This window comes from Simochromis diagramma, unplaced genomic scaffold, assembly GCF_900408965.1.
Source record: "Simochromis diagramma unplaced genomic scaffold, fSimDia1.1 OVJJ01000557.1, whole genome shotgun sequence".
Taxonomy (NCBI): Eukaryota; Metazoa; Chordata; class Actinopteri; order Cichliformes; family Cichlidae; genus Simochromis; species Simochromis diagramma.
Genome location: NW_024387156.1, coordinates 3139464 through 3156284, shown reverse-complemented (window position 1 = coordinate 3156284; position 16821 = coordinate 3139464). Strand labels below are relative to the sequence as shown.

At 38.9% G+C, this 16821-nt stretch overlaps 1 protein-coding gene across 1 annotated transcript in view; it reads right to left on the bottom strand.

The window, feature by feature from the left end:
* Positions 1-16821, bottom strand: part of niban1a (niban apoptosis regulator 1a) — a 29065-nt gene that overhangs the window by 10778 nt on the left and 1466 nt on the right. The window contains exons 2-4 of the mRNA XM_040048456.1: positions 2847-2977; positions 1947-2075; positions 1748-1862 (exon numbers count right to left, since the gene is read on the bottom strand). Of these exons, the coding sequence (XP_039904390.1) occupies positions 1748-1862; positions 1947-2075; positions 2847-2977 (375 nt within the window). The remainder of the gene's footprint in view (positions 1-1747; positions 1863-1946; positions 2076-2846; positions 2978-16821) is intronic.

The window sequence follows — 16821 nt, the reverse complement described above, 5'->3', positions numbered from 1 at the left end:
TGTATTGGAACAGGAAAGGTCCGTCCCCCCTTCCACAAAGTTGGGCACCCTCCAAACCCAGATTCGTCCCATGGATTACCAGACAGAAATGCGTGACTCTAGAAATATGTTGTTGATCATGAAGTAGTGTACAGGCAACATCCATTGAAAAATACAAATGAAACACATGCAAACAGAGAACATCACATTTACAGGGGGACAATGAAATGAACATAATATATAGGAAAATCAAAAACATTAGGATTTATAATGAATCCTTTTTGAAAAGCATATAGATTTTAATAATCACTGTTTGTGACACAATGTGTGTAGAAGGTTTAGTTCAGATCGGCCCACCCTCTGAGGAGCTACGGTACATACGAACATATATACGCTACGGTTATTGTTGATTATTATTATAAAATAATAATTGATAAAATAACCATTTCTGTTTGGACATTTAAATTCTCATGATTTCGTCTTTACCTGTGCTTCTTAAGAGGCTTGATGCTTTATGTACCCTTTTCCCATCTCTAACTGTTACCAGTTTGAAAATTTGAGCTTTTCATACGTAATAGTAAGGTGTTAGAGGCTGTTCTACTATTAAACCAAAAGCAACTGACTTTTTCCAGTTAAAGAAAGGTCTAAGATAAAGCCTATGATGTCATCACGAGCCAAAACTATGGTTTTATTACAGAAATGACGGCGAAAGGTAGATAAAAGCATTGGCTGTGAGTAGAGCAATGTGGAAAATGAACCCATCACACAGTTACACGTTATTCTTACTAAAATATAAAGCGTAATATAAACTTTCATCATTCAGCTGGCTTTTTAAATATACTAACTAATTGCTATAACATTAACATTAATATTAGCAGTGGAAGAAAGGGTATTATCTAATATTCTACATTTGGTTTTTCCAAATTTGTCAAAGATTTTTAATAAAAATTCAGCTGACGTTACTAACACTGATATTACAGGATCTCCTAACAAGGTGGCTTTAAAGAGAGAGTAGCTAATACTAATGGAAGTTTAAGGTAAGGGTTATTTTGAACTGCCAGTTATCGGGAGTTAATTTAGAAGAAGAGATTTGAAGACAGGAGACAGACACGACCATAGTCACCTTTATAGCACATATAAACGTATCGTGCAATGCCTACATATAGGTTAGACAATATTAAATTGAAAATGTTCTCTACTGGAATTCAATATCTTCTAAAATTACTGTCTGATGATTGCTTTGTTGTGTGATAGAGGAAATTTGCAAAGCTTTATTAAGAACCCAGTACCATAAGGCGATGTCATAAAAGTGTAAGTGAATCTAATGACTCTTAAACCATATGTTAATCCAGTGGTTCCCAAATTTTTTCTGCTAGGCCTCCCTTTGTTTTACAAACACATCCTCACACAACCATATTTTGTTTCCAAACTCTAACATTTCGTAAACAATTAAACAAATACAAGTAAACTGCAATAAATTACAGGCAATAATAAAATAAACTACTAATTCTTTTACGCTACATCCACACCTACACGGGTATTTTTGAAAACGCAGCTGTTTCTATGCGTTTGGGCCTTTCGGCCACACGTAAACGGTGTTTCGAATCACCGACAACGGAGACCCCTTTTTTGCGCTTACGTGTGGACGAGGAATACAGAGTTCGTCGTGCAACGTCAAAGGTGTGTGCACTTTCTCACGTCACGCTGTGCGCTAAGTTATTGTGGCAAAAAAAGAAAGAAAAATAGTTGTTTTAGGTGTTTTACTCACAGCTTTCATCAGGAAAACATTTATCCACTACAGCCATGTACGCCTCTTCTGCCGTCAGAACCTTGCCCCCTGTAGGCAGGAGCTTGTGGCATGGAGGAGCTCCTTTAACAAAGGTCTGAAGAAAGAAGACACCGAATCAATAAGAGGGGCCCCTTATGTAGATGCCTTTGATTTGCTGACATCACTTTCACAGACTCACCTCAACGCTTTCGTGACACTCCAGGCAGTAGTTGGCTCTCACCACCACATACCTCTCCCGCCACTTCCTGGTGTCATCAAAGTAAAAGACACTTTCCTCATATAGCACTTCACCCTCCTCTGGAGCCGCCTGGTGAACACGAACACGTGCATGAAAATTTGTGCCTGCTCGTCTTTGAGTTGGTTATAAACTCAGTTTGCATATCAGAACATATCAGAGTTGAGCCTCCGGGCTATTGTGGACTGCATGATGAACTTTAACTGTTTCTGCTTTTAAAATAATTCATTAAAATGTGTTTCTTACTTTGTTGTAGCCAGCTGCCAGGTCAATTTTAAAATGCAGGACGTGATCAGGTCTTTCACAGTGAATGCTCTGTTTTTTATACCTTCCTTATTTTAGTATAGCTTTTCCAAAATGCAGCTATTCTACAATTATTAAATTGTTTAGAGGTTATCGTGTTGTATTCTCTATTTATTAGTAGATGGTCAAATATAGATTTACCTTGACAATCCTCTTTTCCAGTCTTATTGACAGAAGTGCTTAAAGCACTCACGTTTAGTGCTCTATATAAAGAGTGCTTTTACCTCTCACACATATTGCAGTGTTACTTCAGTCTCTATTGTGTGTTTAACATCTTCATTTTTCCCCTCAGTATAGGGTTATCTTCTTTTGTAAAATCAGCTGCTCTGTTCCCAGCAGCCTACACTTCCCGGTATTTGTGTTTGTGATTGGCCAGATGCTGCAAGCACCACCCCTTTCATGTGAACACACAGGGGAAACCCCTGTGTGTTTATTATTGATTCAGCTCAGGTGAAAAGTTGCTAAGATAAGGTTTGTACGAAGCACATGCATCATGGATCTTAGCTGTTACATTTCTCCAGTACATTTTAAAAGACATACCCTCTGTTTGAGCAGCTGTGTGATCTTCTGTTTGTGCTGTTCCACATCATCTTCTACCTGAGAGAACTGAGCCACAGAGAACTGTTTCCTGTAGTACGGGCTGAACTCTTCCAGCACAGCCTCGGCCTGGCCTGCAACAATACAGAAGAAAGGCCGCGTTTTTAATACATTGCTTTTGAAGCTTAGAAAAGCACATATTATTGTTGGGGATGGGTGGTGAAAACTGAACACTGAAGCTGTGAATGGATGGTGGTCAGATTACAGACAGACTAACAAAGAGACTGAAATGCAAACCAGCAAGTTTAGACCAAGGGGAAAGCTGTAGAGCTGCACTTAGTGTGAATTGAGTTATTTTGAAATACCAAAAATACAAAAATTAGTTTACAGCAGCGTGAAGACCAATTGTGAAGACCAAAGGAAATGAGATAAGAGAGCCACAATTTGTCAGTGTGAAACAAAATACTGTAAAACCCATATGGACCCATAACCTGGTGTTTGAAAGATCTTTAAAGTTAAAGATCACCTTTCCCTCTCCTGCATTTTATAAACTATAAAATATGTGTGTGTTCATAAACAGTTTTACAGTTAATGTACATACAGAAAACAGGCTAATGTTATGACTTTATTTTATTAGACTAAAAAGATTTAAAATCATGACTTGGCCTTCTGGAGCAGGAAAAAATTAACAGCAACAGAAGTAGGTTAATATGTAAAACTACATTACTGGTAATAGATAACCTATAAATAATGAATACATCACTGCAATAGCTGTGAATATGAGGTTAGAATGTTTAGCTAAATTATCATGAATTTTCTATTATTCAAGGCCCACTTTAGTGTCTGCTGGTCTTGAAAAAACGTTAAAACAAGTAAAGAGAATGATGACGGCTTACAAGAAGTCAAGGAAAAGGTTAAATTCTAACGCTAATGACACTTGATCGATAAACTGCAGACACATTTATCCCCGCTTCACTACTACAAGCCAAATTAAAAACGTCTTAACTGGTGAAACAGTTCAACCACTTCAAAAAAAACAAAACATTGTATAAAATGGGCCGTGCTTGACTAACAAAACAAACACATGAAGTGCGAGTTGAAATCGCCATATCTGATTCAAACTTTTCCAGATGCCTTTTAGGAAATATTGAAGAAAAATGGCTCTTCTTTCTGCTTATTTTCAGTGTCTTTCACTGTCCTCTAACATAGTATTCCAGTCTTAATACATACCAGATGGTATCTCGCTGTACCTGATGTGACCCGTATAATTCACCTATAATTAGGTGACTGAGGTTGTTGTTAGTAGCTCTCGAGACTATATGAGTCATCTCTATCCAGATTACAATTGGCACATCAGACTCCAAGACCTGTCACCAATAATCGTCAACAAGAAACCCTTTCTCTTTCTGCTTTTCTTAGTCCTTCCTGTTGTCAGCCGTACTGTTGCCAACACAGAGAGAAAAGAAAACCTCTCAGATTTCTCTCCATTCTTATTAAATCAGGTCAGACGCCTTGTGTGAAGGGATCCTGATTCCTGGGGGGGGAATAAAATTGAGCTCACCAATTCTTTCCACTGTTGCTTGCCTTTGCAAACCAAATCATACCACCAGAGAGATGAGGAGGGGTAGGGATGCGTTAAATGTGTATTTATGCTCCCCCAAATGTTCAGTGTCCCCAATTCCCAGTGATACATCATTCACTTACTGGACGAGCAGCGACAAATATTTGGCTGCTGTTTGTTGTGTCTCCCAGTATAGGTATGCTAATGCTGGGGTTAATGCCTCTGCCATTATGCCTGCATTCTGCCTTCAGACTAGTATGGAACTGGAGCTCTGTTACACTGTATTAATGCACTGAAGAACAGAGCACTCACGGAGCAGAGTTGGGAAGTGAAGTATGTGTTTGTGTAGCATTGTCCAAGGCAAAAGCATTTACTAATGTAGCTATTAATTTATGCATTTTTCACAGACTCTTATTGGAATCATAATGGAAAATAATATAGTATAGTAGCCTTAATGGCCTTCATGTACTGGCTACAGCATATAAACTAATGGCTGTAATTTCATAATGGTTTATGGAACATTTCAATTCAACCCATGTCAAATTATCGACTTGATACTGACTCATAATCAGCTAAAACTGTGCTAGCATCCAAACTGAGGGTTAAAAACCTTTAAGGGGACAACAAGACCTAATTGTGGATTGAGGAAGGAAAAGAACAAAGAAAAAGTGGCGTAGTAGTAGTAGTCTGTCATAGTCAGAAGTACTCGGAAGCTAGGAGAAAGGGAAAGAGAAAGGTGGCAAAGGTGAAGGCTAGTGAGTTCTAAGGAAGGCTTGAAGGAAGAGTGGGACAAAATTCCACCCAGTGTGCAAAAGGAGTGACAGGTGGGTTGGGATAACATCAAGTATCAGGCTCGGAGCCCATTCTTGCTTGCAGTGGTGATGGACAGGTCTATATGGACGACTTGCAGTACACACTGTGATTTGTAGTGAGAGTATGGAGCACAATATATGTGTGCATGACAGGAAGGCAAGTGTAAGGTAAACGTGTGGTCAACCATTCAAAGCAACAGACAGTCCGCAAGAGACGTGCAGAAAAGAGTACAAGCAAGGTGAGGAGTGGGTGGAAATGAATGTCACGGTCATTTATGACAGAAGAATACATCGAGAATGAAGGCTTCAGAGAAGTTCACGTATGTTGTGAATAAAATAAAGGATAATGGAGTGTGTTTTAATGGACTATTGTGTCACTAGGTACTGATAAGGAGGATGTAGTGGAGGAGGACATGGAAAACGGTTGGTGTGACAGAACAGGATGCTAGCAATATGGTGAGATTGAGGAAAATCATCCACTGTGGCAATGCCTAAAAGGAGCAGCCGAACGATGAAGACAACAACTATGAAACATTTAAATACCCTTGATCTAAAGTTGAGTAAAATTCTTTTCTGTAAAACAGTTTACATGGCCAGACACTTTCCATCACGGCAAAGACAGACGATGACGTAATGATGTAAAGTGCTGGCTGTTCTGCTTCAAGAGAACATAGAGGAAAAGGTGAGATGATTTGGACATGTGCATATGATTTATATAGGATATACTGGACAAAATGTTGAAGATGGAAAACAGGAAGACCTCAGAGAAGCTCATGTATGTAGTGAATAAAACAAAGGTGAATGGTGTTTTAATGGATTATTGTGTCACTAAGTACTAAAACATAAGCTGTGAATCATTTAGTAGCTGGTTTCACCTTATTGATGCAGATGTGTGTGGGCGGGGATCCTCTGCACTGCAGCTACAAACAAGGAAATACCCCTACTAACTTATATATACACACACTTACAGGCACACTTATTCTGGCTGCCAGCTCTCTAAGCTTTCTGTTAGAATACATTTAACAATAAAAAATAAAAAGTTCTTTTCGTAGTCTCAGTGGAGCCTCTTCACAAGGTTATCTCAAATCGTCTCTGACGAGACTGAGCTAAGTGTCTGTGAACCTTCAGCTCAAATCTGCTGCTGTTTATGCAAAATGTCTGCAGCCACTATTTGGTTAATGTATCCTCTTTTTCAGGTTAAGTGATCATGCAAACACAGAAAGGTGCCTTTAGCACCTTTTCATAAAATCACTGATTTAAATAAATAAATAAATACATGATAACAACTAAGGTCATGGCTTGCTGTATGATACATCCTTTCCAAGACAGGATGTATCTTTTTGTTTAGGAAAATTCTGATTCTGATTCAGACGTGTGTCCATGTGTTAGGCCTGTACAATTTATGACTGCTGCTGCTAGCAAGTTTGCTAGTGTTAGCATGTAGCTTAGCTGGGCTTCCTTTCAATCAACTTTCAACTTATTGCTCTAAAATACAAAACAAAAAAAATTATTGACACAATGTGTTGTTAGCTGTCACAAAAATTCCCTTATGAAGTGAGACACACAGAGGAGCGAGTTCTAATGCATTTATTTTCACTCTCGGTGAACGTCTATGCGAGTGCTTGTCAGAGCAATCCTGTTGGGCCTTTTTATACATTTCTCCCAACGTTATCCTGGGAACAGATATGTGTGTGTCGCTCTTACAGAGAAACAATTCAGCCACATGGTGTGCTACATGATGCTAACGATGCTTTGGATAACAGATAGCAGAAGAGTCAGAGATACAAGGACTTTGAGAAAGACTGATTAGCGGGACAGGGAAACTGACTGACAGAGAGAGCGATTCCTTTAGCTTACTGAATGTCGTGTTTTAAGTTCATAGAGTCTGTTATTGTTAAGCTGTCCCTTACTGAAGGAAATGCACTTATCACATTGCCACGGTAATTAAGTGATTTAGAAAATGATTAGAAAATTGTTCTACTTTATTTCAGTCTACTGTTAAGCCTTTTACACTGCTGGAATTATAGCTACTAGAACAAAGAACACACACCAAGAATACTTGTTCAACCATTTAATTAATTTAACCACAATCTACCTACAGAATCTACTTTTTATTCACTATTTTATTATCATCTGATAATGTCTCTGTTTGGAGTACGTGGCACTCAGAGGAATCCATCTGCCTTAAAGAAGAGTCACATGATCCACGAAATGCCCCTTTTAGATTGGCTAGATTCTGACAACACAATCCTTTTTATTTGAACATGTAAGGGAAAACCTGGGTTTACCTTAACAAGCTGATAACCATCTTTATGTGGACAATGTTAGGGTAAGTGAATCCTGACAACAACAACATACCATAGGTGTGTATGCTGTACTTGCTTTGTAGTACAGAGCCAAAGATTTATAATAACTAATGATTCAATGCAGGATTCAGGGTCACCTGATCCAGCTCTGATAAAGAAAGTGTTTGACATTAGGGAGGAGCTAACAAGCCATGTGATAAATAGAAGAGACAATGATAGTGAGTGACAAACAGAGGTAACTGCATGCCTGGAGATGCTGGGGCTAAAAATGTTATAGCCATGGGCTGTCTACAGCTGACAGGGAAAATGTTGGACTTTTAAACCAGATGCAAGATAACATTACTGAAATGTACCCAGAGCTAAAATGAGCATTTTTGCATTGTATTATACGTGAGACCTATCGAGAGCTAACTTGAATAGGGGCTTCAAGAAGGCCAAACACTGGTATAAGGGTATATGTTTTGATTAATATCATCTTATGTGTCGGTTTAATTCTTGTTATGCTTCTGGAGAATTTCTAGTTCTTAGGCTTTGGTTCCCGTGCTTCCTCTGTTCTCCATGTCTGTGTCTGTCATGTGCTTGTTTTGTTTTGACATTCCCTGTTCTGCGTTCAGTCTCTGTCCTCATGTTTTCTCTGTGCCCGTCCTGGTTCCACGTTTCCTGTCTAGTCATCCCCGTCTTTATGTTCCCTCAGTATCGTGTCAGCTTGTGTCTCTGAGTCTGGGTCTGTAAGTTAAGTCGGTGTGTTTCCTGTTTTACTTTGAAGGTCCGTGTCTTAAGTCAATGCATTCAGTTTTGCTTCCCTTGTCTCGTCCTGCCTGATTAGTCCCAGCTGCGTTTCCCTTCCGTTTCCCGTTTCCTGATTACTCCGTCGTGTATTTTAGTCCTCTGTCATCCCATGCTTGTTGTCAGAATACATTCAGAATGCATTTCTTTTAATACCGGTCTTTTCTGTGTAGGGTTAACAGACCTAATTTATTAGTGTGAGCTCGTTTAACTTATGTTCACTACTAACTCCCATGACTAGTTTTTTTTTTTTTCCTTTTACAGGCAATCAAATGTTAACAAACTTACTTTTGGGTATAGTGACCCTTTAGGTTAGAGTACCTATATGTAGAGGAGGGGTCCAGGCCTCATCCAACACCCAGAAAACTCTCTGAAGTAGAAAAACAAACAAAAAAACTCCATCTACAGTATAAGAATTACTATAAAGAATCAAAATGAACAGTTTCGCATCCGTGAGAACAGGAAAATAGCAGCAGTTCCTCCTCTCAATGCCATCCTAATGCAATATAATACAAATGCATGTTCAAACAACATGTTCTTACTCCCACAGCGCAACATTTTACGCTAGGTGACAAATCGCCTGTATATTATGCTTCCGGGCACCCAACACGTCCCTATATACGAGATCGGAAGAATTAGGAAACATGAGAACCGTTTGGAATGAATCTACACATGTACGTTCGTTTTACTTAAATTGCTTTGGAAAACACTAACGTCATTAAAGTGCTGGTTAAGGTTAGGGATAAGCTTAGGGTTAAAGCTGAAATACATGTCCGGAAAGTGTATTACCCCAGGAGCGTCATTCTACTGGATTCCTTCCATAACATAAGATGGCGCATAGCATAAGAATGTGGAAGGTCACCTTTTGCGTTCCTCAGGATCCCCTCGGGACTTGACAAATCATCATTATATTACACCTCGGGAGTGAGAACAGGCTGTCGAATCACAATTAAAAACCAAATGCACCTACATTTGGTCACATAAGTCATAAGTCAAAACTCAAATCTACTGTATTGTAGATTCAGCCTGTATCAGTATCTTTGTATTCAGTAGTAATCCATCCATCTCAGGAATTATTCCATGTCTGCAAGCCTATGCTGGTTTCAGGTACCCGTTACAGCTTTCTGTGAGATTTCTTGCAGACATTAAAATATACTTAAAAGGTTCATGACTCCAGCAAATCCAACCGTCTTCTTAATGAAGCCATTTCTTTTACTAATGACTCTTCTGTTTGCTGATGGAAAGACAAGCTCAGGCCATTTTTGATTTGTGTGTTTATTAAAGGTGACACACAAAAGCACAAATGTGTTTCTGTTGTCAGACTCAGTAGAAACTGATGACACTGCAATGAAATATGTGAACAGGTGCAGTGCAGTAGGTGTTGTGCGTTACACCACTTACACTTGTTGCATGTTAACAAGAATATGAAACCCAAAGGATCTCACCTAAGTCTATAATCTGGATTATCCTATAAGTAAAACAACCATTATGAACGGAATAATCTTTAATTGTGTGCAAAGGAATTCACTTACTAGCTCAAAAAAAACAACAACAAACAAACAAACATCAGGGAACACTACAACCCAAAAGGAATGTAGACAACAGTCACTGCAATGCAGTATAGGCAGGTGCCCAGTTTCTTACCTGAACAATATCTTGGTATGTGAACTATGAGTATGTGCAGGGGAGTGTTGCAGGATTTCAACTGCAAGTCCCAGTTTCACAGGAGAGACCTGCTCTTCCACTTCCACTTCATGTCACAGGATAATCATGGACTAGATTATTCATTCAGTTTCATGCAGATGCTTCCAAGTTAATGCAACTGTTCAGAAATGTCCTCTCTTGAAATTCTTTGAATATTTTCTGAGTCTGTTTCTGCAGCAACAAGTAAACTCAAAAGAAAAAGACTAAAAATGAGACATCCTGAGCCAGAGTAAAAACTTTTCCTGCAGTCTTTTATGGCAAAAGTCTGTTTTATAAGTGAGGCAACATGAAAATAGTTTTGTGGCTCGCCAAAATAAACTGAAGGTACAAACTTCACATTACCAGACCAGAAAGCTGTCCATAGTCTGACTGCACAGAAGCAAGTGTTTGGTAGTGAGCAGTTTTATATAAATAAATAAAAAAGTATTTTACAAAATATATGTTTTAACAATCATGATATATATATTTTTCAGTAATATTGCAAATACAGCATCAAAGAAAAAGTACTATTTTGATATACTTGTACACTTCCGTTCCTGTTGGGAATCCAAGTTTTCTCTATTTTCCTTCTTTAGGAATGCCTTTTTGAAAGCAACCCTTTGATTAAGATCATTTTTGATGACATTTTGGCAAACAGAAGATGTATCGACTGAAGGGCCAAATACATCTTTAAGGTCTTATGACTTTTCCTGTTACTTAAAGATGTGAGTTAAGATACTATTCAACTGCTATAGATGTGTTTTAGGCCTTCCACTTGTTATTTTGTGAGGCATTGATAGGACGAGGCAAAAAACATTTATACAGTTTCTGTACCAGCGACTGAATACATGTAAATTCCAATGACAATGCAACACATATTGTGCTGTAACTTTACAGATGTGCTTTATTCTGTTTGGCACATAAAGCATTCCATCCTCAAAAGATTCAGTGAAAACTTGTCTTTTTTTAAAAAACATGGTGTCTGATGAGCAATCAGGGAAATCTACTGGTCATCTCTAGATTTGTACTCAGTATACACTCACAGCCAGGATATCTGTATGGCGTCCTAAGTGGAAAAAAACTGAATGGTGCATCCCTAGATGTATGATTTTTTACATGTTTTTAAAATGGTTTTTAGAACCTTGAACATGACCTCTGAGACGATTACTGGGATTGTTATTATGATGACATGATAGTGTATAAGAGGAGAATGCCAGAAAGAAGGTCTTTCAGAGGTAAAGTTGGAGAGAGGTTCATTTAGATACCAGGTTTACGGTTTACCGTCTAGTGGAAAAATCCCAAAGTTCTTCCAGGACAACAAATGTTGAAACATTAACATGTCGGCTCATGTCATGCATGTTTTTACATGCATTCATGTAAACATGTAAACCCACATGAGCAAATGGACAAGCATCAAGTTTGTAGTTACAACACATGGCTTTTACCAAGTCAGACTTCAGTAAACAGGTTTAAGAAACAAGTATAGTTAATAGTAAATACTGGGAGCATTGTGCTAAGAGGAATAACACTAAATTGAAGTCCAGTGTCTGCACTGAAGGTTTGGCAAGTCAGGAAATACCTGAAACAGTAACTTGCTGAAAGGCAGAAAAAAACAATGGCCCATAGAGACAAAGGCAGAGTGAGTGGAGAGGAAGACGGCACGAGCGCATGCGTGTGGGTGTCTTTGACAGAAATACAAGTATTGTGAGAACACACACAGAGAAATGTAAATACGCCACAGCAACACAGTGCAGTACATCAACTTGTACTGTACTTTTCACCGCTGCATGTAGAGCTGTCAGAAGTATCAGGCTATAATGGCTGAAATGTACAACTGTATGAATATAATTCATGAGCATAACTGGTTTGCTCATTGCCTGTTTTTGTAGAACAACGGAAAATATAAAAGCATTTGCATGTTTACAAAAGCTAATTAACTTAAATAAATTAATGATAGAAAATGCTTCATTGGTCATTTGTAAGAAATAATAGTCTCCTTGGGAGCCACATTAATAATATTTTAATGTGCAGCAGAGAAGCTTTGGAATCCCTGTGGTTTAAGAATTATTTGAGAAATTTAGTCGTTCAGGTGCTGTCAAATAAAGTTACCAATAAAATTAAACATGGCAGCAACAGTTAGTGCCAACGTTACTCCATTCCACCCATAGCTGAAAGGTTTTGCTGCACTAAGAAATGCCACTCTCATTAGAGATGTTCTCTCTATCAGGCTTACATAACCTGAGAAATTGCTACAGATGGCTGACACTCATCATAAGCTCTTCTTGAACAACTGCATTTCAGCAAGTTTTATGGCTTGTAGAGCCAGTTTAACAGTTGCATGCCATCGTGACTTGATTACATAAGTAAAAAAATAAAAGGTCTTTTGCCCACAGTCCTTATGTTTACACTCACAACAGCCTTAAACAGACTTCCCTTGCAACTTCATCGACAAAATATTAACTTCTGTCTGTGCTTCAACTTCCCTGATTGAAAAGTAATATATAAATATACACTGTCGCTGTTTATTATTACTATTATTAAATATCACACATAAACTTGTGGAAAGAATAAACAAGTAGTTTATGAATGAAGGTCATTTAACAAGCTTGTTGGTGTTATCAGATAACCATCAGCTAACAAGCTTGTGTTGTGCTCCAGCTCCAAAACCACAGCATCTGCTAATGTTGAGACGTCAGAATGTGGAGCTCAGAACCACCTGTGCCATCGCCATCTTTCATGTACAGGCCACAGTGCTCATTTGAGATTTAAATGAGCAGAAGCAGCAAACTCTATACACATCTTCATCAGTAGATGCAGGGTGGATTCATGTTGAGAATCCTCACTCATGACTAATGTTGAGTAAGTAACCAAGAGACAGTTTTTACAGTGAAAGACGTCCCACCCTCGAAATCTAAAGAGTACAACCCAAAGAATGCTTCGACCTACACCCATTTCCACGCCTTGGCTCGTGTGATTAAGTAGAGGATCAATAGGAGGACCATTGTCCCTCTTGGAGGGAAACTCCCACAGGGCTTAAATCTGGGACTCTCCACCATTTGACTCTAGAACTGAAGAAGCTTCTCGGATGAGACGTGAAACGTCTTCAAGGAACTTAAGGAAGCCCAGATGCTTTTTTCTTTTCAAGCTCTTTAGACTTTGTGCTTTTAGTTTTTATTCACTTGATGATCAGAGGCTGTGTATCAACCAGCATATAATGTCAAATCATATATAGTGTTCCAAGGTCATTTGGTGGAAACAATCCAAACTATGAAAACAGTAGTTAGTTGTTGGTCAGTTGTTCGGAGTAAACAACAGGTGGGTTTCCAGCTGAGAGCCTGAGCAGCAGCAGTTTCCTCTCTTTGTACAGAGCAGTGCATTCAGATCCAAAGGGTGGAAAAGTCCCACAGTTTCTCTCAGCTCTCTGAATATCTGAGGGATTGTGTAATGGCAGCTGGAGGCAGAGTGACACAGCATGAAGGATGGCAGGCTTACAGCAAAAACAGACTCTCCACAACACTACAGCAATGAAAGCCCCCTTAACTGCCACAATAAACTTTTATTACAGCTAATATAAAGTCCCGAATTATTTGTTACATATATGATTGTTCGCCAACATTTGGCCAAATGACATATTTTGCTGATTAAGCAAATACCGAAATTTCAGAAAACACAAATTAAAGCATATCTTAATAACCTCCTAAGTAAGTGTGGGGAACTGCTGAAAACTGCTTGACCATTACTTACAAGTGAATACAAAATGTTGCAGTTACCTTAGTCTGTAACCTTCACACCACCAACACGTGTTCAAGCCAAAAGAAGTAGATTTAAGAGGATAAAGGGAAATCTTTGACATTTAGACCACATGCATATAATCACCAACTAAAAAGAGGGAAAGTGTGTAAATGAAATACCTAAAAAAAAATCTTTTAAAGTTTACTTAGGAATTAAGAGGGGAGAGTTTGTTTTCTTTAACAATGGCTCATTTTCTCTCTCAGATTTATGAGTTCATTCAAACACACATGCAGACATATCAGCTTTTGTGCTCTCAGACACGGCAACACAGCCTCTCCTCTGGTGTAGTTCATATACAGGCAGTTTGATCATCACTGAGGACTACGTTTTTCAAGTTTAGGTTTGTTGCTGAGGAAGGAACAACAACACACACACATACACAGCTACAGTATATGGACAAAAATATTGGGCCACCTACACATTACACCTCCAGGAGCTGCTTGGCAATAAAAACCCACACCATGAACCTACCGGTGCATGTGCCTCAGCACTCGACAGTCCTGCTCTGTAACATTACGTGGTCAGCGACTTCGTGAAAGAGTTGCTGTGGTTCCTAATTGCTTCCATTAGGCAGTAATACCACTTACAGTGGCCCGTGAAATGTCTGGTTGGGTATTACAGTACCGTGCTCTAATTTAGTGAGCTCTTCAGAATGATCCACTCTTTCAGAAACGCTAGGCAGGCTGCATGTCTACGTGCTCGATTGTATACATTTGTGGCAATGGGTCTGAAAACACCTGAATTCAAAGATTAACAGGTGCAGCCCACTACTTTTGTCCATATAGTTTATGTGTCAGAATGTGCAGAGAGCCTTGAAAATTAGCAGCTATTTCACTGAAATATATCTCATCTATTAAAGTGCAAAGATTGATAAATTCAACTATATTTATAATCAGCATGAAAAACTGAAAAAGCTGATAACCGTCATAATGAAAAGACACAAAAGCAGCCTGATATCAGACAGAACTGTCAAGTAAATATGCCTGCATGTAGGGCTGGGCGATATGGCCTAAAATCCATATCGCGATATAATTTGAAGAACGTGCGGGTAACGATATATATCGCGATATATAAGCGCAGTTTTTGGCTTTCCCCATATTTCTCTTGCTGTGACTGACGCCCGGCATAATTTGCAGATGATAATGGTTGTAGCCGCTACAATGCTTTCGACCAAAACAGGCGCAGCTTGATGACATCATCAACATGCGCTATCGCGATAGAGCGGTATAGTCAAAATCTCTATCGTTGGCCAAATTTATATCGTTTATATCGTTTATATCGCCCACCCCTACCTGCATGTCTCCTGACACAGCAGCAGTAATGTTAGATGTGAAAAGTTGATCATTTTTTGAAAGCAATGCCAGCAATCAGAATGCAGGAAGCAAAGTTTCTGATGCTCCAAGTTTCTTGCAGACCCTCTGCCCTAAGCTCAAGTGAAGCATATGGTAGCCTATGACAATGTTAACCCTGAATTCTTTTACTATAGAGAAAATTACAGGTAAATTTACATCTAAGCACTGTAATGCTTGGAAATATTAACACTTGCAGTGTATTATGAAGTCCACAAAACTACCCCTCAGACTCCTAGTAGATGCAGTTTTCAGTTTTTAGTAGGTTCCTAATTAAATAAAGGCTTAAGTTCAGTGACTTTTCCCCAAAATGAGGTCTGGAGAGATTTTCTTCCATGCTGGTTACAATTACTATGAACAAAGTTACGCACCAATGTGATTGCATCAGAGAGCTGCAGACTATGCTTGTACATGAACGTAAGTAGGCGAGATATTTGATGTAATGGAATTTTCCTATACATTTGTATTCAGGATTTTTCAAGGGATTTGTCTCTGCCTTATAGTATAATGGCTCAAAGTATTGGATGAAGCCTAGCAGACTCCTGGGACACCTGTGAATCAATGCAGGGCCTAGATGACCTATAATTTTTGCCTCTGCATTTGCTTGTTTTTTCAGCTTTAGAGGTTGCATCTTGGTCAACTGTCAGAAAACACAAATTCAAAGAGAATCAATTTTGTAAACACAAGACTAAGAAAAGCAGCATATCGTTAAAAATAACAGGTTGCAAGAGTGTGGAACGTGGCACGACTTTTCTTCAAAACAGATTCATCTGCAGCTGATCAACTCATATTTTCAAGTCTGATTAACACTACAAAAAAAAAAAAAAAAAAAAACGAAATATTGCTGCCCCCCCCAAAAATAAAAATAAACATCATAAAACTGAATTCATTTATTGCTAAACATTTGATATTTCTAAGGCCACTGTAATAATTTAAGCTTAATAACCTGGAGAATAATGCGACCAAACCAAACTGGAACTGAATGACAACACACCATGAATCAAACATTCAAGCCCCCTTTATCCTGTGTGAATCTGGGGTATGTGGGATGTAAGGTCTGGGGGTTTTCTGAGGGGGGGGGGGGGGGGGGGGGTGTATCCCATATTCCTTCTCTACTCCCCTTTTTATAACTCCAATGTGTTAACATGCAGCACCAAGCAACACAGCCCTCTGCTAACAGTTTAACAACAAGAAGACATCGCTTTGGAGAATGATATAGTCAGAGTTAGAAATATGTTCAGACACAGTCAGAAAAAGGTCAAATTACATCAGTCAGAAAAACTGCTAGTGAGTGTCAAGGGACGGAGCTCCATCAAAACTGGACCTTTGTCAGCTTATGAATCATACACTATGTACTGCAGTAGGATCACTTCATCTAACCCAACCTTGGAAACTACTCACCAAATTGCCACGCTCCACCCTGTACACACATTTCACTGCTACATAACGATAGACAAGAATGCTCTGGCCATGAGAAATAGATCTAGAGTGTCACTGATCTTGACTGTTTTAAGCCTCCCCTCAGTAGCAGCCAGGAAAATCTGACAAGGCAAACGTGAAAGCACACGCTTCACCCCGAGACTGAGTGTACAAACAGCTTGTACAGACCATAAGCATAAACTCCAGAAGATAGAAAGTTCCCAGGGGATGTCATTAAATGAAGGTCTGAACACTGGCTTCCTAACATAC